The sequence below is a fragment of the Cyclopterus lumpus genome, chromosome 11, assembly GCF_009769545.1.
Source record: "Cyclopterus lumpus isolate fCycLum1 chromosome 11, fCycLum1.pri, whole genome shotgun sequence".
In the NCBI taxonomy this organism is placed as follows: domain Eukaryota; kingdom Metazoa; phylum Chordata; class Actinopteri; order Perciformes; family Cyclopteridae; genus Cyclopterus; species Cyclopterus lumpus.
The window spans coordinates 6,915,617-6,938,065 of NC_046976.1; the positions used below are offsets into that span (position 1 = coordinate 6,915,617).

At 42.1% G+C, this 22,449-nt stretch overlaps 3 protein-coding genes across 4 annotated transcripts; 2 read left to right on the forward strand and 1 right to left on the reverse strand.

The window, feature by feature from the left end:
* Window positions 1-3,078: 3,078 nt before the first annotated feature.
* On the reverse strand, window positions 3,079-4,467 carry mrps21 (mitochondrial ribosomal protein S21). The gene is made up of 2 exons (XM_034545211.1): window positions 4,348-4,467; window positions 3,079-3,596 (listed from the first exon to the last, which is right to left on the reverse strand). The coding sequence occupies exons 1-2, from the start codon at window positions 4,428-4,430 to the stop codon at window positions 3,416-3,418; spliced, it is 264 nt and encodes an 87-aa protein (XP_034401102.1). The 5' UTR covers window positions 4,431-4,467; the 3' UTR covers window positions 3,079-3,415.
* Window positions 4,468-9,345: 4,878 nt separating this feature from the next.
* Window positions 9,346-12,168, forward strand: crabp2b (cellular retinoic acid binding protein 2, b). Its single transcript, XM_034545331.1, has 4 exons — window positions 9,346-9,736; window positions 11,109-11,287; window positions 11,614-11,730; window positions 11,856-12,168. The coding sequence occupies exons 1-4, from the start codon at window positions 9,649-9,651 to the stop codon at window positions 11,904-11,906; spliced, it is 435 nt and encodes a 144-aa protein (XP_034401222.1). The 5' UTR covers window positions 9,346-9,648; the 3' UTR covers window positions 11,907-12,168.
* Window positions 12,169-16,063: 3,895 nt separating this feature from the next.
* On the forward strand, window positions 16,064-22,332 carry scamp3 (secretory carrier membrane protein 3). 2 transcript variants are annotated; one of them, XM_034545309.1, is made up of 9 exons: window positions 16,064-16,524; window positions 16,836-16,916; window positions 17,684-17,797; window positions 18,119-18,239; window positions 18,364-18,492; window positions 19,820-19,979; window positions 20,119-20,220; window positions 20,313-20,430; window positions 21,426-22,332. In XM_034545309.1, exons 1-9 carry the CDS (start codon window positions 16,471-16,473, stop codon window positions 21,585-21,587), a joined length of 1,041 nt encoding a protein of 346 aa, XP_034401200.1. In that variant the 5' UTR covers window positions 16,064-16,470; the 3' UTR covers window positions 21,588-22,332. The 2 variants fall into 2 exon arrangements, with proteins under 2 accessions (XP_034401200.1, XP_034401201.1); XM_034545310.1 differs by lacking the exon at window positions 16,064-16,524 and adding an exon at window positions 16,638-16,749.
* The last annotated feature ends 117 nt before the right edge of the window (window positions 22,333-22,449 follow it).

Genomic DNA, 22,449 nt, shown 5'->3' on the forward strand with positions numbered 1-22,449 from the left:
ATCATAGGCCTATTAGAGCCGAGGACAGAAAGCCTGCCACAGTCTTACATTGATAATAAGATTGGTATATGCTGAGGAGTTAATGCCAAAATGGGATGTTGTTCCCGGCAGTGGGCAGTGTCAAGCGTTTGATTAGATGACCACCAAAAGGCACATGCTTCTGATGATAATAATGATATTAATTAGTATAATTAGATTTAGGGAACAGACAACAGCTGGAGGTACAAAAAAAGGGAGTGTCAAAGCATGTGTAGTAGATGTTACCACAATTGTGGGTGTGGAGGAGTCAGTTTCAGTTTGGCTCTCAGCCAGGTCAAAAAACTCACGTGGATCCTGGTATAAAACATAATTATAGTTCAAACGTAGAGTGATGAACTGCCCTCAGCGCAATATTATTTGCAATATTATTTGATTCAAGTTGGATAAAGCTTGGATATAAGCAGATCAGTGATGTTCCTTTAGTGGTAAATTGTTTGTGTCAATCCTGCCAGGAGAAAAACGCATAAAAATGCGTTTTTGATAGGTGATAGAGAGACCACACAATCAGACGTGGCCATGTACCATCAGCTCTTCATGCTGAAGCATGTTGGGAAAGGCTAGTGCTACCGTGCAATTTCAGGGATGCAGAAGGTCAACCTGCACGTGTCTTCAGCTGTTCAGGTGGCTTTGGCAGTGGGAATTATACAAAAGGTTCAAGCAAGTTTATTGATTATATTGCTGCAGATCATATTGATAAGGCTAATTATTATTAAGTCTTGGAGCAGATGGCACATCTATCCATTTCCTTTCTTTTTTTTTGTGGTGGAAAAATAATCAAGACATTACAAGTGTTCTCCTCACACAGTCAGAGAACAAGTCAGGCACATTTCCTATCATGGTCATTACTGTTGGTATCCAAATTAGCAGCAGCAACATGTTACACTGGTACATGAGTTAAAGCTGTTGGATATGTATCGGGACTTTGTGCAGAAAACTACTGAATATTTAAAGTAGCGACATGTTTACAGGCTTGCCCAGCCTGTGATAAGGAAGTGCCAGTGTGTTTGAGTGTGCATGCTGGGAAGGGGCCAACAAAAACATTTGCACATTTCACAATCACATGACAGCACACTGGCTGCACAACCTACGTTACGCAGACTTAAAACCTTTGTGTGCCCAAAATCCCAATTGAAGGATTTAAAATGACACTAATATTAACAGACAGTATGTGACCATGCAATTTCCCCATATTTTATTTTAGTAGATGTTTTTCCCTGCCAGCACAATACAGTGAAGCGGAGATACAAATTCATCTGTTGAGCTCAGGTCATGGGAAAATAACATTAAAAGAATCAACAGCAACATCTCTCGTTAAGGCCTCTAGACATTTATTATGGTGAATAAACGACACGCAAATGTGATATACTCTTCTGAAAATATTTTGCATCAAAACTAATTATATCGGCAGAAATATCTATTCAATAAAAGCTTTGGATAGATCCATGCAGGCCGAGGACTTACTATCTGGTTCCTATCGACCAAGAGCAGCGGCTGGCAGTCTGATGTGAATTATAGAGCATAAGCTACTGGAAACTATTTAATTGAGTTTTCCTTTAAATGATGAGTGAATTTGAGTTCCCTCTGAGGAACAGTTACGCAGTGTACATTTCTATGAACATTATTATGAAAGGTAAGAACAGGAGTGAAACTGCTATGTCCTGCCTTTGACGAGGCTGAAGGAAGTAAGTTTGCCATCTTGGTTTCGGACTAGTCCACAGATAGCCACTCCCCTTCCAGTGTCCCCATGGGACTTTATTTTGGATGAAAAAACATGTACAAAGGTCAACGGTGAGAGACAAATAGGGTTATTGATCCCCGTGCCGTGAATAAGACAAACACATGTTTGTCAATTTAAAAGATAATTTTGCAAGTCGCAGCTTGTTTCGCAGTGTCATTTGGTAACTAGCTCGGTAACTTAGCCATCTTCATGTTTTCATCGGGACCTTCTCTCCATCAAAAAGCAGCTCCTATGAAAACTGCTCACAGTGGATTAACCACATTAACGAGAATGCTTATTCTGGAAAGACACAACTGTTTTGAACTACCAGAGATTTTTTTAAAAGTAGATGAACTAACCCTTTAAAAAATCAGAGACAGCAGTTGGTTTCTTTCCTTGTAACAATATAGGCCATCCCTCGCACTGCTCCTTCAGACCATGCCACCCGTTGACTGAAGCCACAGGACAGGATATCAACATGACCTCTGGTAACCTCTAAAACAAGTGAGCCTGGTGCGAATGTTTAACTTTCCCTGTGTGACGAGGAGCGAGAGCAAGTGCAAACGATAAAGACCCCCGTGGTGAAAGCACAGGGTCTGACAGATGTGCGTGGCCGATGTGTCTGGTGTAAGAAGGTTTGCGGGAGGTGGCCGACATCATCAGTGGACATTAACACCATGCTGTTCAGCAGCGACCTTGAATTAATTAAGAGTGAGATGATGCTGAGCCGAGACCAGATTAGCACAAAAGCATCCCCCTGGATTGTTTGAGTTGCCCCCAGCGAATGAGGTCATGTCCAGCTATTTCCCGTTTATGTGGGCAAAAAAACACTGTATGCCGTATTCTACACCAGATAGCAGTTTAAATATGATTAATTAATATTTACTTATTTTTTCTGTATATTTCCTCTGCTCCAAGTGACACAATTGTTTGTAAATTTAATGGTGAGAAAACAGACACTTCGGTAGTTGGTCCACAAACAAAAAGAGAGCGAGTTCACCGGTGAAATCAGGGCATAATATCAAATCCCACATAAAAAGGTAACCAAAGCAGCTTTCTTTCTTTGAAGAAATATGGTTTGGGACCGGCCTACATAAATAATTATTTGTCGCTTGATAATTACTGCTGTCACTCTTCCTTTGTTTTCATCTTTTACATGTTTCATTCTTCTAATGCTTGGTTTTATTGTGCAGTAGTTTTAATTGGTTTGCTTTTATTTATTCTCTTGTTTCTTCCATTTGTTGTAAAGCACTTTGAAATTCTCCCCCAGAATGAAATTTGATGTATAAATAAAATGTCTTATTAAATACTAGTTCACAAACTTGAGATTTTTAGTCAATGTTACACATTTATTAGCTTTTTCATTGACACAATTGTGTGGGAAGATTCTGAGCACAAAATGTCATCAACATTAGCCCGCACATTCCAACCAAGGACGAGTTTGAGCACTTTTCATGCCAGATTATGTGGATTAAATGGAAAGAAATGTCCAACTTTGATTTGACAATAAATGCACATCTAAAAAAGTCTTTGTCTTTTCAAACAATGAAAGACACTTGTGACGGTGACATTGTGTTGGTCTTAATGGCCTCTTGTATTTTTCTTCTGGCTCCGTCTCAACAAACAAGTCCATTGATAAGATCATGTCCCATCACACCACTAGCAGCCGAGCCAGGGATCCTCTCTGTTTGTCCTGGAGATGAAGGTAATTTTCCTGGCCATTTCCGTGTTGTAGATCCGCCTGCAGTTCTCGAAGTTCTTCCGCTGTCGCTCACGGCACGGCTTCTCAAAGTAGCGCTTGCGTTTCACTGACTCAATAATTCCATCCTGAGTCAGGACCCTGGAGTATGTAGAGAAAACGTGTGAGTAGCTGATACTTGGGGTTGCATTCAACGCACTCTACTCAACAGGTAAATAGAAGAAGAAAAAAGTGCCACTGGCAGACCGCTTGCAAGGGAAAATAAAAAATATTATAAAGGTCTTCAGATAATGCATGCATTTCTTAAGGGAGCTCATTACGGATTTAAGAGCATGTCTATTGCCTCCACGTGTTTCTCTACAAGGAGACAGCTGAGCCTGCTGCTGGAAAACAACAAAGTGCCTCGAGCACCTTCAACTATTAACCCTTAAAGACAACCAATCATGCAATGATGTTATTGTCCACTTGAAAATAAGGGTTTTGATCCCTGAAGTATGTTTTAGTATTGTTGCTAGTTTCTGTTTGGCCCATTGATTTCTGTATTAATACTTTGTCTTTTTGATTATGCAACTGTGATCGGTCGTCTACACACATCTAACTGCCGGATTTAGTAGTACATACGATACAATGTTGCTCCAGACTTTAAACCCTTTAATGTGGTGCTGGCGTTATTGTATATGCCTCTGTATTTGTCTAACGAAATCCCCAAAACCATCAAAGCATTAAAGTGAGCGTTTAGCTCCTAGCTCTGTAAGCCGTGACACCACTGCGCAAGCGCAACTCTGTGACATTGAGCGGAAGGCTAACGTTAACTTAGCCATCATTAGCTTGTCGTCTCAATGATAAATAGCTATATTTGTAATATATTTTCTATTAAACACAAGAGTTTGACCTGTTTAAAGTCTTGTACGCCGCATCAACGTTGCCGTCCTGGACCATAATTGTCCGCGCGAAGAAGCGAAGGTGCTTCGACATGATGTGACCGGTGCGTACTTTAGTGCCGACCGGCTGGAAACACGTAACTACAGGAAGTTCCGGATCCAAGCTCAACCCCATAAATCAACGCTAGGTGACGCTTTTCTCTATTGTCGTGATTGACTTTAGTCATTTGGATTCTGGTATTAACAACAGAGCTCTGTTAAACAGATATTTCGAGCACACATTTCCATATGTGTTTTGATATTGGAATCAATGTGTTGATGATATGGTATGGAAGAAGCTTTTGCCTAGGACATTTCTTTAAAACTCATACATTAATGCTATTCATTGACATTGTTGGTTGCAGATATAAGGTGGTAAACACTGCAGCAAGCATCCATTCAGGCATGGCAAGGTGAGGACCAGCTGATGCAGACAGAGAGAATTGTTTAGTTGAGTGAGATAAATATCAGGTACGGTTTGTTCACAGCATGTTGAACAAAAATAGGGAATTCTCCAATAATCAAACAAAATCGCATGTAATTCAATGTACTACTACAAGACTTGTATATTGTTGCTACCTGATTTCTCACTCACTAAATGAGGTCTAGATGAGGTATATGAGGTCTGGCAGGTAAGGCCAGGAGAGCTGCTGCAGTTTCAAACCCCTAATAAGCATAGCAATATTACCCAACAAAAGAGAAGATATTAGAAGTACACAACAAAACTATGATATATATAGTTGCATGTGGCCTCCATTACTGCTCAAACAGTAGCCCACTGTGAATGTCCAGTGTTGTTTGGTGCCAAAAAGCCTCTTGTCTTGTTGTACTTTAAAAGAACAGTACAATGCTCCTGGAAACACACACACACACACACACACACACACACACACACACACACACAGACACACACACACATTCAGTATGTACGCACACTCACACATAAACACACACCCTGCTATTTTGGGTTGTCGCTGTCACCCTTCCCTTTGAGAAAAGATTTGATTAATAACACCTTTCATGAAATCTTATTGTGCAACCAACAACTCAGTTAGCAAATCCCATTCCTTCTAATGTTGAACTCTGTGACACTGGATTTGATTTGGTTGATGAACTGAACTGAACTTACCCGATGATGAGCTATAATCATACGTGTCAAACGTGTCACCCCAGGATGATAATTAGTCGTAAATGTAACTTACCAGTACAATGTGAGTTGGCAAATGCCAGATGTACTTTTTTAAATGACTCTAGCTCCCTTTATTATTCTTATTATGTTTGAATAGGATTGGCATTGCTGGCAATTTTTTAGTGGTTACCACCTTTAAAGTAATGGACAGCTGTTGTTCAAAACCAGGAAAGGGCCTTCCCTGGGGTGTGTCTGGACTACCGGCCACCCACAGATACTGGTAATAAGCTCCTGTGTAATGTTTGATGTAGTTATCATCAAATACACACGATAAGTAAGTTACCGTCGGCATGTATTTTCTAACTAAGGATACTTTTTTTACAAATTCATATTTATTCTCCATAACTTATTTGATTTATGTCGACCCAAACAAAAGTCAAGGGAACACATATTTGTGTATGTTATACAACCATTCTATTGCTTATTCAATTATTTGCATACACTTAACGGGACTTAGCGGTTTGTTTTGCCTATTTTTCCCATGTTTAATAAACAACTACCAGTTGGGATTGAGTAGTTTATTCAGCACAATATTACGACAATGGACAAGTAAATATTCCTGAGACCCCATGTCACCCACGACTTGGTCAACATCATCATTGTCATCCACACCTGAGTCTGTCCACTGGGCAGCAGGCTCTTCCTCACCGCGTGGCTCGCCTCAGGTTATTGTTGTGACATGTGCACTCTGGTGGTTTGCACAGCCTCACTCGTGGGCAAGAAAGAAACTGCAAGATTGGTGCTACATCCACTGGATGTAGTGTGACGGTGCATAGAGGGTACATAGATGCTCATGTACGTGTTCCTACAGGTTCAAGATGACATTGCTGTTAATATGATATGTGTGTGCTTTCTGGAAATTATGCAAAGGCACTAATTTGGGAAAAATAACAAAATATCCAATACAAATTAGATGCTGCTCCTGCGGAGAGTCTATATTATATTAACTCACTTAAAATTGACTTTGACCTGTTTTTATCATGAGGGAAAGTGGGCTGCTACTCGATGAGGGAACATACTTTGACTTGACTCCGGTAACATCAGAGTAGCCACTGCCAGAACCAGACAATGTAAATAGCGTTGCTGACTATTTAAAGCCACCTTCCTGATATGTAATGTTAGCTACGCTATCTTTATTGCATTTTTACAAATCAGTTACCATTGGTGGGAAGTAACTGTGGGCTACATGTACTGGTAGGTTACTCAAGCAGGCTATTTTAAGCCTACTTAAGTACACATTTGAGTTAGGCCCATTTGTACTTTACTACAATTTAGGGGAAAAATGCACTGCATTTATCTGACGGCTTTAGTTAATTTGCATTTGATCTAAACCAAATATAATAAAAGAAAATAGCATATGACGTTAGTATACCAATAAGGCTTGAATTGGTCCCCAGGGCAACGATCTAGAAGTATGTAAAGTAATATATCAATAATTTAAAACTAGCTCCACATTTACCTGCTGCAACATTAAAGACATGAACCCAGTAATACATCAATAATTCAAGTTCAATGATTTAATACATATATATTATTATGCAGCCAAAACACATTTTATTCATCGAAACTATATGTTGTTTTCTATTTATCTCCCTTTATTCAAATCTCCAAAAGGCTCCAAACGGCTTCATATTAAAATCCCTTTAATTTTTTTCCAGAGGGAGAATGCCCCCAGATGCCTCTCCCTGATTCTAGTTGTGCATCCTGTCACCTTGTGCACTATGTCAAAGTTTGCAGCTCTGATCCTTTTCAATATGTAATAAAGGTCTCCGTAAAAGTACATTTTATGACAGAGAATGTATAGCCCTATGTTTAAAGAAATATAAAAACGGATTCCCCTTAATGAATACATGTATGAAATAATAATAATAATAATAAGTGAATAAACTGAAAGAAAAACACACGTCTGCAGATCTCTGCAGTTATCATAGTGTATAGGGAGATTGCTTTCATGTGAATCACAGGTTAATGAAACTGCATCCGTTGTCATAGCAACATGGACAGCAGTGTCCAGTGTTATCCTTTCACCAGGGCCATTCTCCTCTTCTTCTCTTCCCTGAACTGCTGTTGTCCTCTGTGTGTTCTCAGGCTGAGGTCAGCCAGCGGTGAATTCTGGCCTCCATGGTATGTCTCATTTGCATTCAAAAGGGCTTTTATATTTGCTTTCTCTTGCTGTAACTCTATACAGTAGCTTCATGGTGCCACAGGGAGGAATGCTTGAGACAAGCTGCACTGATAACATCATGACTCCTTTTGTTGGGTGAATCCAATGCATCATGTTTCCTGAGGCATCCCTTCTGATCCAGACCTGGTGAAATATTCTTGGCAGTGTGTGAGCGCATGTGAGGGAGAAGGAAAGAACAGAACGAGAGTCTATGACCTGAAGACTCAGAGAGTCGGCCAAATTCGCTGGATTCCACGAATGGGTGCAAGTGGAATTACATTTATGGGAGTTTAATATATAAAATACATCTCCCTGACAATACTTGAGGGAAACTTACTCACCTTACTTATTTAGTGGTGTTCTTTGGTCTACTATTCTCTGCAACATTCATTATGTTGTCAGATATGACCAAGCAAATATTCACCAGCATCTTTATCCACCCAATTGATTTCACTTGTTGTACTCAACTGTTACATAACTCTTTTGCTTTTGTGTTGTATGGATGTATTTTTACTAGATTTTACTAGATTGATCGGCGCGCTGATACTTTATTTCCACCTGGCTTTAGGAACAATGTAGCCTTACTGATTTGATTTTTTTTTTTTTAATCTAGCTCTTATGGATCTTATAATTTCTTTTGTAACTTCTGTAGCTGAGCCTGTTGTGTTTTAATTAAATATTGCTTTAACAGTTTCACATTTGCTACCAGGAGGTCCTTAACCTTTATTATATATTTTGGCTGCCTGTTTACTCTTCTCTCACCACTCTTCAGTAGTGAAAACCTTGGACCATAAGACATGGACATAGTCTCTGTGACGTGACCCATAGGTTTCTGAGGAGCCAAAATGAAGCTCAAGGAACAATGACGTTCGTTATTAACCATAAAGCTCACACCTCCTCTGTTCTGTCAGATTGATAAAAAGAAAAGGAGTTGCAGTTGGATGGTGCTGTCCGGTGTTCCAGGGTTCAGCCAAGTTCTTGCTATCCCCTTGAAAAGCTGATGCATGGAGGTCATCCAGCTGTAGTCCACCATCCAACGGCCATACAATTCTCCAAAAGGCAGCAGCAGGACCACGACCAACAGGTTAAGTTCAGTGACTTAAATTAGTCGAGGTGACACCTAGACAGCTAGCAGCTGTCACAGCCCTTAAAGCCTTGATATCATTTAGGTAAGTTATAGTGGGGATTGTAGCTATAGAGACCAAAATATATGTGTGTACCAGGTTGGAAATGTTTATTTCTGCTGTACAGTTTGGTATTTTAACATGGGGATCTAAGGAGATTGACTCGCTTTTAGAGCCTCAAGCCCCCCCCCCCCCCCCCCCCCCCCCCAACACACACACACACACACACGTACACACTCTCTCTCTCTCTCTCTCTCTCTCTCTCTCTCTCTCTCTCTCTCTCTCTCACTCTCTCTCTCTCTCTCACTGAACACATTAACCCTGATATCTGATTTCACGTTCCAGATCTGAACACATGTCTAGTCTAAATTGAGTCTGTTATTTAATAGAAGGTGTTATCCGGGTGTTATTGTATTTTTTACATTTAATTGCTCACTGATTTAGTCTCCAACATTTATTTCTTGACTTCTTGACACCAACTAGAGAGAGAGAAAAAAATACAAGTAACACTTAATATCATCAGCATCAAAGGACTTACTGGAAGTGCATTTTCCAGCTCGTGTCAACATCGTGCACCATGCTGACGGAGTCAGAACCAGAAGGAGAAAGCTCCTCCCTGCCAGCGGCCTCCGGATTGGCTGGACCAGCATCAGATTCAGGCGAGCCGTCGGCCAATCAATGGAGGCGCAGATGAAGGCAGCGGAGACACTTTTGCGAACCGGTGAACGGAGAGGGCCAGAGAGGGACAACCATCGAGTCTGCAGTGCGAATCCGCTTCTAACCTGCAAACGAGGTCATGGACGTGGAGAAGAAAACCACAGATTTCTCAGGGAAATGGAAAATGAAGTCTTCGGAAAATTTCGAGGATCTCTTGAAAGTGCTGGGTGAGTCCTGCATTTGAGGCATTTTCTGAAGAGACATATTCTATATTTGATTTGCTTAATAATGCACAATAAAAGTTGTTTATCTGTCTTGAAAAGTTGTTTATTTGTCTTGAAAACAACGTCCAACACACACACACACACACACACTTTTATTAAAATGCTTTACAAGCAAAAAGTCAAACTTCGATGCCGGTTTAGGGTCAAGCTGCATATTGTTATCTGGTTTATCATCAACCATTCAGCTCCATTGTAAAAATGCAAAAGAGGATTAGAAAAGGAAAGGGAAGTGTCTTCTGCACAAAGACCTGTCAATCAGGTTGACATGTGGCATTATCCACTGGAAATCCACTTGGCTCAGAGGTCAACTGGAGAACCAAAGGGGTCTGAAGTGGCTCTCTGTGGTTACATTGGTTTCCATCCCTGCTAACCTACGCTCATGGGCATATTGGCCTTGCTTAGCTATATGAAACTGTGTGGACTCCCGGTATAAGCGAGAACAGGAGAGGGAGAGGTCAGGCGAGGGCCAGCCAGTGGCATCCATTAAAAATCTGAAGACAAATAGCCTGTGGAGGAATGTTAGATTAGACTCATCTGAAGCAGGGTCCTCCTCATGCGGTTGTAATTAGAGCCAGTGTAAACGGAACTAAGCCTTGACATGGGCCCCAGCAGCCAGCCGGATGGGAACTGACTTTCCTTCACTGCCCTGGGCCTCCCTGACCCAATCTATGGCTGTGTATGTGTGTGTGTGTGTGTGTGTGTGTGTGTGTGTGTGTGTGTGTGTGTGTGAGTGTGTGTGTGTGTGTGTTTTGCCTCCTTTATACTTCTCCATGAGCAAATGGACCTGAATCTGATTTGAGGGGTCGTCTGGATGTAAAACTACAGATTTGAATCTGGTTCACTTGGGTTAAGGTCGGGGGCTAACAAGTACGATACCAGCTGAGTTTTTAAAGTTGGGTGGATAACGGCTTAATTAAAATTGGTTTTGCATGTTGTAACCAATTAAGTACAAAAATGCTGTATGCTCCGTTTTGCTGGCAACCATTTTCTGAAGCATACCATAAATTGTTAGATTAATTTCCTAAAAAAATAAAATAAATAAAGGTCAGCGTAATGAGGCTTGCAACTAAGAAGTAAATGACAATGTACATTCAACACCCTTATTTTTCTTTTCACCAACGTGATGTTATTACTGTGGGGTGCAGCTTTAAAGACTGTTTGGAAAACTTTCAGACTGCCAAAAAGCATTGCACTCAAACTGAAGAGACAAATAATAAGCAGAGAGAGACATTGTAACAAGGATCACATGAATTTGCTTGTTACTTGTGTAACTCTTGAATAGCAGAGGATATACAATTTCAATGTGTGTGAGCAGGTGTGAATGTGTTCCTGAGGAAGATTGCAGTGAGAGCGGCCTCCAGCCCGGCAGTGGAAATCACCCAGCAGGATGAGAGTCTGTCCATCAAGACATCCACCAGCGTCCGTACCACCCATGTCTCCTTCACCGTGGGGCAGTCCTTCAACGAGGCCACGGTGGATGGACGGCCCTGCACGGTACACATCCCATGTAACATTCCTGTATAATGTCGACCGATGCATACCAGGTCTTGGGCCAAGCACAGACTAAATAGGCAGAGTAATGCACGATAAGCACCGTATGGAAATCATTTCAGCCCAACTCCAGAGTTAGTGCCGGTAATAAAACTCTGATCTGTTCTTCATTTCTTCATACTGAGTGAGTGGTGAGGGACATCAAAAGAAATGTTCTGACTTGCAGCAATCAGCACATCCAGTTGTGACAAAACCCCAACTTGTCAGTGACTTTATAGAAGCCAGCGCACTTAAACGATGCATATGTTTCTCCATATGAATCCCTGCAGAGTTTTCCTAAGTGGGAAACAGACAGCAAGATCAGCTGTGAACAGACTGTACAGAAAGGCGACGGGCCCAAAACAGCATGGACCCGAGAGCTGACCAACGATGGAGAACTGATACTGGTGATTATTTTGTGGACAGCACAAAATCATGACTTTATATCAGCTTTTTAAAAATATATATATATATATAATTATAAATAATTGGTGTGTCATATATATAATACTCTGTTGTGGTTTTCTTTCAGACGATGATTGCAGGAGAAGTCGTCTGCACCAGGCTTTACGAGAGGGAATGAGGAAACATTCTCAAGATTGTCATACAATACTCCTGTTTTGTGCCTCATGCATGGTTTACATTTACTTGCTTACTTCCTCGTCCTCCTCCCAGCCAGTCAGATGTTGGTCTCAAACAGTGCTCTGGGGAGACAAAGGCCTCATTTGACATGAATGTATGCTGGCACTTTTAGAACACCAAAGATGCCTGAACTTGCTCCTTTGTGTTTCATATAGAAATGTCCCACATTCCTTTTCTACAAGCTGTGTCTAAATCTGTGTCATTTTTCAACGTGTTAATAAATTGTTTTATATGACTTCACTGTTTTACGATTCCTCCTCAAGCACTCTTTATGTTTCCTCCTCACTGCACCTCCCATTCCCTTGTCGTCTGTCTGCGTATCACTTTACATCCCTGTCTATGCCCCCTCTTTTTTCCACTCGCAATCGACATTGTCCTCTGTGTGCTCTTGTGTCATCATAGCCCACTACAGTATGTATTCAATTAGTTTAAAAACTCCCAAAGACAAATCGTATTTGATAAACTTCCCTTCGTGGGACATTTGACAAAAACAAGAGGGAAGCAGGGAGTGGAAAGGAAAAGGAGAGAGAGAGGGTGGTCATGAGAAGGTTATTTCATAGCATCAGGAGAGGTTATACTTTGTATGTTCCCCTCTCCAGCTGTACCTACTTACAGAGTGAGCTCAACAAAGAAAAATCCCCCACCCCTTTTGCTTTGGCTTTGCACCCATGTACAAAGTGTAAAGTGTGCATGGAGATTTCCAGCCGCTCCCTCTCAAAACCCACATTTCAACTAAATGGATGCAGAGACAAAATATGCAAACGCAATTGAAATGTTTAGCCGAAAATACAAATAGATTTAAGTCCCTAAAATTGTTTCTTTGACTCAGCAACAATTCAACTGCTGGTTCAGTTTGAGGCAGACGTCGTCACCAAGCTGTGAAAAAATGGAGCTCTCTGGCACCTGAGGAGAGAACGGCTACGCTTTACAGGCAGTGATGGTTTTTCCAGCTTTTCAAACAGTGCGAAGACAAGCGCCCCTCTGAAGTGCTTCCCAGTTTACACACAGTGCTGAGCAAGCAGTGGGAGGACTGGGTCTCCTCTGGGATGAATGTTCTCAATAACCTCTGTGGGTTTATGCGTGTGTGTGTGTGTGTGTGTGTGTGTGTCTGGAAGTACTCCTTTACTCAAGTAAAAGTATCAAACCCACGCGTAAAAATACTCAATAAATGTCCAGCATTCAAACATTTTTCTTAAAAAGATTAGATATTTAATGATCAGATTGTCGACACAATGATACATTGGGTTGTGTTGTGACTAAACTACTTTACATACGTTAGGGGTCACAAGGTAAATGTGAAGTGTCGTGAGATGATTAGTGGGGCAGGAAAGAAGGAAGAAAAGTTGCTTGATGATTTCAGACTTAAATATTGCACAATAAACGGTTGTTTGAATGAAACCACGTGAGAAGTTTAAATGTGAATTGTCTCTTTGGTGAAACAATGAGACCTGATTATTTTTTGCAAGTGCTCATTCAGGGTTGGGATCCTCTAGCTTAATTGTAAACAAGGTGTTGTATTTCCTACAATAATCATGTGTTTTCAATCGTCAAATCTTAACCCGTAAAGTACCTTTTAACGACATCTGCCAAATACATGTAATGCAGTAAAAAGCAGCACAAAATAGAAACAGAAAGCATGAAGAACATGCACCTCAAAACAGTGTTTGAGTAAATGTAAGCTCCTTTCCTCTGCGTACAGTTTGTATCGGCGAAATAGAAAGTATGCAAACTTCACTCGTTATGCACGTGCTTTTATTTCTCCGAGGCAGAGAGTAGGTTTACGATGGCCGCAGTGAAAACCTGTGTTGTTGTGTAAGCACTCAACAAAACCGCAGTGCTTTAACTGCACTCTGGAAGGGATGGAAAGTTCCCCGCTATTTGCTCTAAAAGAAAATTGGCATTGCGCGTACACACACAGACACACACCAAAATACACGAGATGGCTGATTCTGTGTAAATGACCCTTTTGACTGATGGTTGAAGTGGCCTCGTAGGAGCAGTCTAAACCAGCCAGTGCCTCCTTGTTAGCCGGGTCACTTTCCACACACACCACTCTTCACTCCGGTCCTATTCCTCAGGCAGTGATGTCATGGAGCCCTGCATTGCTGGAATGCTGTGGTTTTAGGACAGGGAGGCACCCAAGTCCAGCCTTTGAATTGGAGCCATCTGGACCAATCATGACATGGTAATTAGAGGAAATGATTAGTCACAGGAGTCAGCTGGCCAACAAAGACAACAAACCATGCAAGCAGGTTCAGTCAGAAGACACAAGCACGCATACATGCTCACTCAGTTAAACTAAAGAAGCTTTCATCACTCATTTTGCTGTAAAAATGGGTTTAAATATTTCACTGAGTGTAAACATCATACAGTATGGAGCAAGATTGTTGTTCTACCCACAGAACAAATGTCAAGTTAAAGAATAGTGGATGCTAAGCCTTCATCTTGTCACCCTTTAAGGCGATCCTGACTCTATGATGATACCCATAACGTCAAAACCTATTTACATAAATATTAATTGTTAGTTAGTGTGCGCCTGCATACATAGATATGTGTGAAGATATGAAACAGGGCATGTACAGTACAGACAGGAGTGTGTGAGTGTATACTGTATGTGAGCGTGACCTACGTGTACGTGATGAAATCATATGACTGCCCTCGCCCACGTGACCCCATGTGATAGGAGAAGAGAATGAAAAGAACAAGGCTGGATTGTTCAAGGGCATGAGGCCATAAAGTGTGTATAAATTAAAGGTTGTCTGCTGCTGCTCAACATGTCACTGCAAGGGTAATATATATGAGAGGTACAAAGACAAAAAGGTCCTTTGAGCGTGCACACTTCATACCAGCCGGTACAAAAAAAGAGACGAGAAAAACCTTGACGAAGCTCATATCTAACAAACCCCAGGAAAATTACATTATTCCAAGCAAAACAACTATTTAAGATGAATTTTGATTGTGTACAATGTAAAAATAAAGAAAACATGCTGACCATAATTGGATCAATGTTTCTTTTGCTGCACCTGAACATTTCCTTGAGGCTTAGATCTCACCTTCCTTGTGAGATTCTGAGGCCACAGAAGTGGGGGATTTTATTCTGTGAAGATACGAGAGGGACATCTACTGGCAGAGGGGGGGAAGTATCTTTTTGAAAACAGCAAAACAGGAATATTATCAGTTATAAACACCAGGCAAAAACCATTGGCCGAGATCAGCCAGACGTGCCTGCATGTCAATGATACGCGTGGAGTTAGGTGCCAGGATTAGGCTTTATATATTCGAAATTATTAGGATTTTAATTCACAGATCAAAGGTTCAGATACCATTGTATCCATTTCCCCAAGAGTCAATAACACATTTATGTTTCTATTGTAAAGCAGTGCTAATATATAAATACTTTGATGCACACAGCCCATATTCAGAAACTGTTTGCATTGGTGCCAGACTTTGATGCCAGTTCTTCTCGAGTTAATAAATTTAACTTAAGATTGTTTCAAAGATGACACCACGCAGATATGATGGGTTACAGGTGGACTTACCATGCTGGAGAGGCTGTTGTACAATATTTACCAACGCAACATCTCTCTGCGTGCTTCTTTTACATCTTCACGAGGATTATTTCTCACCAACCTTAATGGGTTTATCTCCAAATTAATGTCGGACTTCTCTGCAGAGATATTGTTGGCTAACGTTAGCTAAACAAAGTGCAAGTGCTAATTTAGTTAATTGGCAAACAGAGTAGAGATGTGAAGGCTATAACGGACCAGCATATACAATATGTATCGTAATATTAATTACACCTCCTGACAATAATAGCAAACATCATTAAGAGAGCTCCTGCATATCATTTGATTGTAGGTTAGTTATTGATAACAAAGACGCTCTATTACAATGAAATTAATGTAGAACACTACCAGCTTGGCACCAATGTGAGTTCAAGGAGGTAATGACCATCTTTTATAGCTATGAACCAGAAATGTCTCCTTTAAGGTAATTTATATTGTATAAGATAAGTCTCAACCTTTTCTGGCATATTTATATTGTTATAGTTTGGGCTTTGTGTGTTTAAAAATATATATATTTCACGCACAGCCACGTGACTCTGCCGCAGCAGCGGTCACATGACGGATCTTTGGCTGGCTACTTCCGGTACAACGGCTGTATTTCCCTGCGGGAGAAGGAATAACGCCTCTGTTGTGACTCGGCGCAGCTGTAACCTAGACCCTGACAGTCAGGACTGAACAAGGAGGTGTACAAAAACAACAAAAAACGGGTGAAGATAACCGCCGACCCGTCCGTACATCGTGTTCGCCTGCAGCCTGACGTCTAACTGCGGGGAGATGACCACCGGAGGGGCGGGCAGCGAGTTGACCGGATAAAGCGACTGCACCGCCCGCCCTCTCAGAGAAGACGCAGCAGCGTCTCGTCTGCTCTCCGCGTGCACATCGGCGAAGTGGCGGCGGAGTGACGTCGGCTCTCTTTCCCCAAAACAACCCGCCATCGACATGTCAAAATACACGAGCTTCCCAGAGCCGATGGACGACCACAACCCTTTCCAAGTGGGTGAAATTAAATATTAATCTTAACAATGAGCCGGTGTGCGTGCGGTCTGTCGCGGTGTGTTTGATGATGATGTCGGCTCTGTGTAATAGCGGGCGTGTTGTTGCTCATTTGACGCGTGTGGCTTTCTTCTTCTTCTTCTTCTGGGCCTTCCTCCCCCCTCCTTAGTCTGTGCCCACTTGTGGCTCTTCTTCACAATGAGTGCACCAACAGAAGCCCCTCGGGTTGGTTTCATGTGGATCAACACGGTCTAAATGTGTCACTGGGCTGCTTCTAACCTCCGTGTGTCTGCTATTGTTTTGTCTGCTAGGACCCTGCAGTGACTCAACACAGCAGCAACACAGGATACGCCACCCTGGACCTGTACAACCCTTTTGATAATACTACTGGGGTGAGTCTTAATCCAGAGATATTATACATTATTAAGGGGTGTTTAGCTGTATTATGAGATAATAGGGGAGATGTTGACATTCGGCATCAAAACATGTTTCCATATCATTTGTTTAACACAGTTATGTTTGTCTGCAATGGCCCATTTACGATTAGTCACAAACAGATAAGTATGAATTTAGCTTAATGTTTAATGTTCAATCCATGTTTGTAGCTTTTCTACTCGTCCGATGTCTATTATTCAGTTTCTGACAGCCTGCTCCCAGAGATGGCTGCAATCTGAGGGAGGTTTTCTTTTTATTCGTTTTTTTTGGTAAAAATAAATAGATAATACATTTAAAATAATCAGACTGAGTAGTCTCACTTAGTTTCACTTCCTTCATTAATTTTTATTTGAATCGATTAACAAATCACACATAATTCAGTGATCAGTTGACTAGCATGCACTTCGTTATAATCGTCTTTGTCTCTTAAAAGGACCAAGACCAAAATATAGACATATATGCCATGTGTCTTACACCGCACACCTCAGTTGCATGTTAAAGAGTTTTGGTTCTTGTTGCTAGGAAACGGCTTGGGTCCTTGGTACTTCCTGCCAACTGTTGGTATTGGCACATACTGCCTTAACAGGAACGAAACTCGGATGTGGACACTGAAGTAGTCAACTTCTAGTTTCAATATGGAAAGTGGTGCATGTATCTTTTTGTTCTGGATTTTCTTACTGGATGAAGTCAACCTGATGCGATGTCTGTTTATATTTTTTTCCAGCCTCCTCCTCCATATGAAGCCACCTCTCCCTCTGCTCCATCTGTGCCTGCACAGACCCCACCCAGTAGGACAACACCCACTGAGCCTCGCAACTATGGCTCCTATACCTCGCAGGTATACATGCTGCATTGTAGAGACACTTGTCACATGTTGCACTGGTCACTTTAGACTAGTGTTCACCATCTGATCTTGATATCAGCACATTCAGTGGCAAAAATGGGTTTTGTACTCGCACATTAGTCAGAAATGTGCGGTAGATGCCAATACTGATAACTTTACATATGTACCTTGAAAGCACGTCCTCTGTGCATCTCTTGTGATAACAGATCTTTTATATAATCCTTTAAATTATTCATGACGCATACACAACCCTCTCTTTGAAACTTGACGTGCATTTCTGATACTTCATTTTCCTTTTGTGTCTTGCTGTGTTAGACTGCGGTGAATGCCACCACAGCAGAGCTCTTGAGGAAGCAGGAGGAGCTGGAGAAGAAAGCTCGGGAGCTGGAGAGAAGAGAGAGGGAGCTCGAGTCACACAGCCTGGGTCCGGGAGCCTGTAAGTGATGGGGGATGGGAGGGGAGATAAATACCTCAGATACCTGAATGTTTTATGGCTTTAAGATTCCATAAGACGTCACCGTTAGTGACGTTTTGTCCTCACCCACTCTTCTCTTTGTCAGCCCGTCAGAATAACTGGCCCCCGTTGCCTTCATTCTGCCCGGTGGGCCCCTGCTTCTACCAGGACATCAATGTGGAGATCACTCAGCGCTTCCAGCGCACCGTCACCTTCATGTACTACTTCTGGATGTGTGAGTTCCTGTAACTTTGACTATACACTGCTGTGTGAATCCCCATTATTGTTGTGGTAACAACAGTGTTATAACGTAGCATTGTTGTTAGTGTGTGTGTGTGTGTGGGGGGGGGGGGGGAGGGAAACACAGTGTCTGTGATTGGAGTGAACCTTTAAAATCTCCTTCTGTTGATGCTTAAGATGTATCAGTGTATTGTATGTATCATTGTGTTGATGTAACTGAGCGAATGACCTAAAGGAACTGCGTGTCAGATTTAGGCAGATTTATTGGCAGAAGTGGAATATAATATTCCTAACTATGTTTTCATTAGCGCATAATCACCTAGAACTAAAAATCATTGTGTTGTGTGCTACATCGGGAGCGGGTCTTCTTCATGGATTCCGCCATGTTGCACTGCCATGTTTCCACAGTAGCCCAGAACGGACAAACACTGGCTCTAGAGCTGGCCCTTTGCTTTTTTAAAAATGCTATCTGAAGGCCACCGTAGGTCTACAAGACATTTGCTTTTGGGGAGGGGAGAGCAGAGGGTTATTCTGTTGGCTGCAATCTGCAACCTCACCACCAGATGCCACTAACTCCTACTCTCATGACTCATGTATGTGTGGACTGTACTGTCTGGAGTACGAGCTGGAATGTTTGCACAAAGACACTTTACTGCCAGATTGAGGACTTTAGCAGGAACCGACTGAAATCAGGGTCTACCAGGGTCTAAGGGGAAGATGGTCCAGAGGTCTTCACCTGGGTCAACTACTGCACACAACAACCAATTCAAATTGTTGGCAATAACTAAGTTGTTCTTATTGAACGACCCAACGCTTCAGGCAGGGGGGAAAAGGGTTACAGGGGTCTAAAATGAGTCTGCCTCACATGCACGTTCACAAGGTTTAAGTCTGCGTTACGGCACCATTATTTCGATTAACCTTGATTCCAATTTTTAAAACAACATCAAAAGGGTGAGAAAGGGAGGCAGAAAGCTACCGCATAAGAGAAGGGAGTGGGCGAGCATAAAGAAATAATTAAAAGAGAAAAAACCTTGAGTCCTGAAGTCTGCGCCGAGGGAAAACCAAAGGAGCCAACTCCAAACCGAGCTGCAGGAAAAGGAAGGTAATAAATAGCGCCATGTTGCATCAGCCAAAGACCTGACAAGTTGGCTCCTACTTTGAAGTGGGGAGGGGTGTGTTTTATTTGTGTTCTGGTCCACTGCGCTGAAATGAAGCAACAAAGAGTTGATCCCTCCACTCAGATTGCACTGCTGTTCATTCTTGTCGAATCGCTCCCATTCATCCCTTTGTCTCCTTTTTTATCCTATTTCGTCGATGTCCAGTATGCACTTGTGCGCTGCTCTTCAACCTCATCTCCTCCCTGGCCATGTTCTGTGTGGACCCCTCGGGTGGTGTCGGCCTGGGCCTAGCCATCCTGTGGGCCCTCCTCTTCGCCCCCTGCTCCTTCATCTGCTGGTACCGTCCTGTGTACAAAGCCTTCAGGTGGGTTACACCATTCAAATGAAAAAGCCCATCCACCATAAATGCACTTTTCTGAGTTATAGCTAGCTGCATAAAGCATAAATGGCTTTGAGCGGTTGCTTCATTCTGCTCACTAACACTATGTTTCTCTCCCCTGCAGGAGTGACAGCTCCTTCAATTTCTTTGTCTTCTTCTTTGTTTTCTTTGCCCAAGTGGTCGTCTCCGTCATCATGACCATTGGTATCCCTGGGTGGGGTTTCAGGTATGACTAATGAACAAAAGCATCTCTGTGTCAGAACAGAGGCATGGCTCCTTCCAGTTTATTGCCCCGTCTCACCAGTCTCTTCCCCTCAGCGGGTGGATCGTGAGCCTGGCTGCTCTGAAGACCAGCGTCCCCGTCGGTGCGATCATGATGATGAATGCCGTCCTCTTCACTGCCCAAGCCGCCATGGGGGTTGTCATGCTGAAGAAGGTGAAAACCGAATAAATGTGTTTTTACGTGCAGGGAAAAATCACAGGTAGCGTCTCGGACTAAGGTTGTATTTCTGATATGGTGTCAGTCACTTTCCCCTGTATCAAACTCGGGATGTGGCATTTTACTAACTAACTACGATCTAACTTGAGGCACGAAATGCAAACAAACCGTGACACGGTATTCACATGCTAAAGCATACTGGATTCTGTACTCCAGCTAGCTCATCCAGGTATTATTATTATACCGGATGTGACCGGATGCAGTAAGACATCCCGTTATTCTTGGTGCATTTGACATACTGTGTACTGGGACTTACCCAATCTTATTCTGGCATAATAAATAGTATGGTAGTATGGACTTTGGAACGCACACCGGGGCCAGGCTAGTTTGGGGAGACACGTTTAAATGGTAATTTAGGTAAATCCTATTTAAAAACTAACAGTATCAAACTGAATATCCTGAAACCAACAACGTGTACACTTACATAATATATTATAAATATCAGATTATAACCTATTGCGCATACATTGGGTTTAATAAATGGTCGTATTTGAAATGCAGGCAATCACACGCAATAGGCAGAAAAATAAATCTAATTGTTAGCCCATGTAATGTACTGTAATTTAAATCCAGTTAATAAGTGAAAGGACAAGTAGGTCTCAGTCCCCTTGAATATGAATGAACTCTAATGAATGGTGGACTATTAGGAGATACTGTGACATGAGGTAGTGGGTCACATTTCTTGAAGGAAGAAATTTAAATCAAAATTGTCATGCTGTATTTGCACTTGCCACCTGCTCTGTGGAAATACTCGCGCCCGCTGTGCCCAGGTGGTCCACCTGCCGTGAAGCAGTCGGTAGATCACAAACAGTCCGAAGAATAGCCCCGATATCGGGTTGTGCATATCGTGTTCACCCTCACAATGTGCATGCTATGAGGATGAATTGCCGCATGTATCGGGTGTCAGCGCGCTCTGCTCTTCCCCTCTCTAGGTCCACAGCCTGTACAGGCAGACCGATGCCAGCTTTCAGAAGGCCCAGGCCGAGTTCGCCACCGGAGTCATGTCCAATCAGGCCGTACGACAGGCCGCCACCAGCGCAGCCACCAGTGCTGCCACCAGCGCTGCCCAGGGGGCCTTCACTGCTCCTCGATAGAGAGGGACAAGAGGGGTTGGGAGGGTGAGGAATGAAGGAGGTCCCATTCCGCTTGATAGAGGATCTGTTTGGTATTTATTTATTTCCCCACAGGTGATTAGAATTTGATTTGGGGGGGGATTTGTCTGTCTAGTAACCCTTGAGCAACTGAACATCAGGACATGTGCATGAGATGGAGGTGGGGTTTTGTAATTTATAAAGATGTACAGGTCAAGTTAGCTACATTGCCAAACCGGGAGTCAATGTTGTGTCAATGTGTTGATCCAGGAAACAGAAAGTTGGTGTGAAATGTGAAAACAATAACATGGAGAAGCTGTATACAATTTTGCGCAGTCGTTCCTAGAATCAGTGGATGCAGGGAAAGTGACGAGACAAGCTGTGTGCCAAGTAGGAAAGTTCTAGTCTTGTGGTTACCAATTTTTTTTTTTTTTTTAATGACTTGGATGTGTTTACAATGAGCCAATGCTGAACACTGAACTGTTGCCAGTCTAACATTTGATCCATAACTTAGTGGCTCAAGACTAATTCATTGTGTTGCTTTAGTGCAAACTAACATGCTTTGTTATTATCATTCCACATGAGAATGCCTCTTTACCTATTTGCCAAAACCTCTCATACTGTAAAGATGATGTGTTCCGGTAACAATATATCTGTCACTGTTCTGTTGGTGCTGCTTGTGGTGCTTATGATTATTACACGTCACTGTTACACGTCTTGGTTTTAATAAAACATATTGTCATGCTTACACAGGTATTATTGCTGTATCTTTTTGGCAAGTTAAGTAGCAGGATCCCGTATTTTGATTTTGTATTTATGTTCAATTGAGTCAAACCGTAGCAAGTTAATTTTTATGTGATGTCAT

Coding starts and splice junctions, on each gene's coding strand:
- mrps21 (XM_034545211.1), bottom strand. CDS start 4,430: ATGTCGAAGCACCTTCGCTTCTTCGCGCGGACAATTATGGTCCAGGAC. Junction 3,597..4,347: donor GCGTACAAGACTTTAAACAG/GTCAAACTCTTG, acceptor TACATACTCCAG/GGTCCTGACTCAGGATGGAA.
- scamp3 (XM_034545309.1), top strand. CDS start 16,471: ATGTCAAAATACACGAGCTTCCCAGAGCCGATGGACGACCACAACCCT. Junction 16,525..16,835: donor ACGACCACAACCCTTTCCAA/GTGGGTGAAATT, acceptor TTTGTCTGCTAG/GACCCTGCAGTGACTCAACA. Junction 18,493..19,819: donor CATGTACTACTTCTGGATGT/GTGAGTTCCTGT, acceptor GTCGATGTCCAG/TATGCACTTGTGCGCTGCTC.
- crabp2b (XM_034545331.1), top strand. CDS start 9,649: ATGGACGTGGAGAAGAAAACCACAGATTTCTCAGGGAAATGGAAAATG. Junction 9,737..11,108: donor GGATCTCTTGAAAGTGCTGG/GTGAGTCCTGCA, acceptor GTGTGTGAGCAG/GTGTGAATGTGTTCCTGAGG. Junction 11,731..11,855: donor ACGATGGAGAACTGATACTG/GTGATTATTTTG, acceptor GTTTTCTTTCAG/ACGATGATTGCAGGAGAAGT.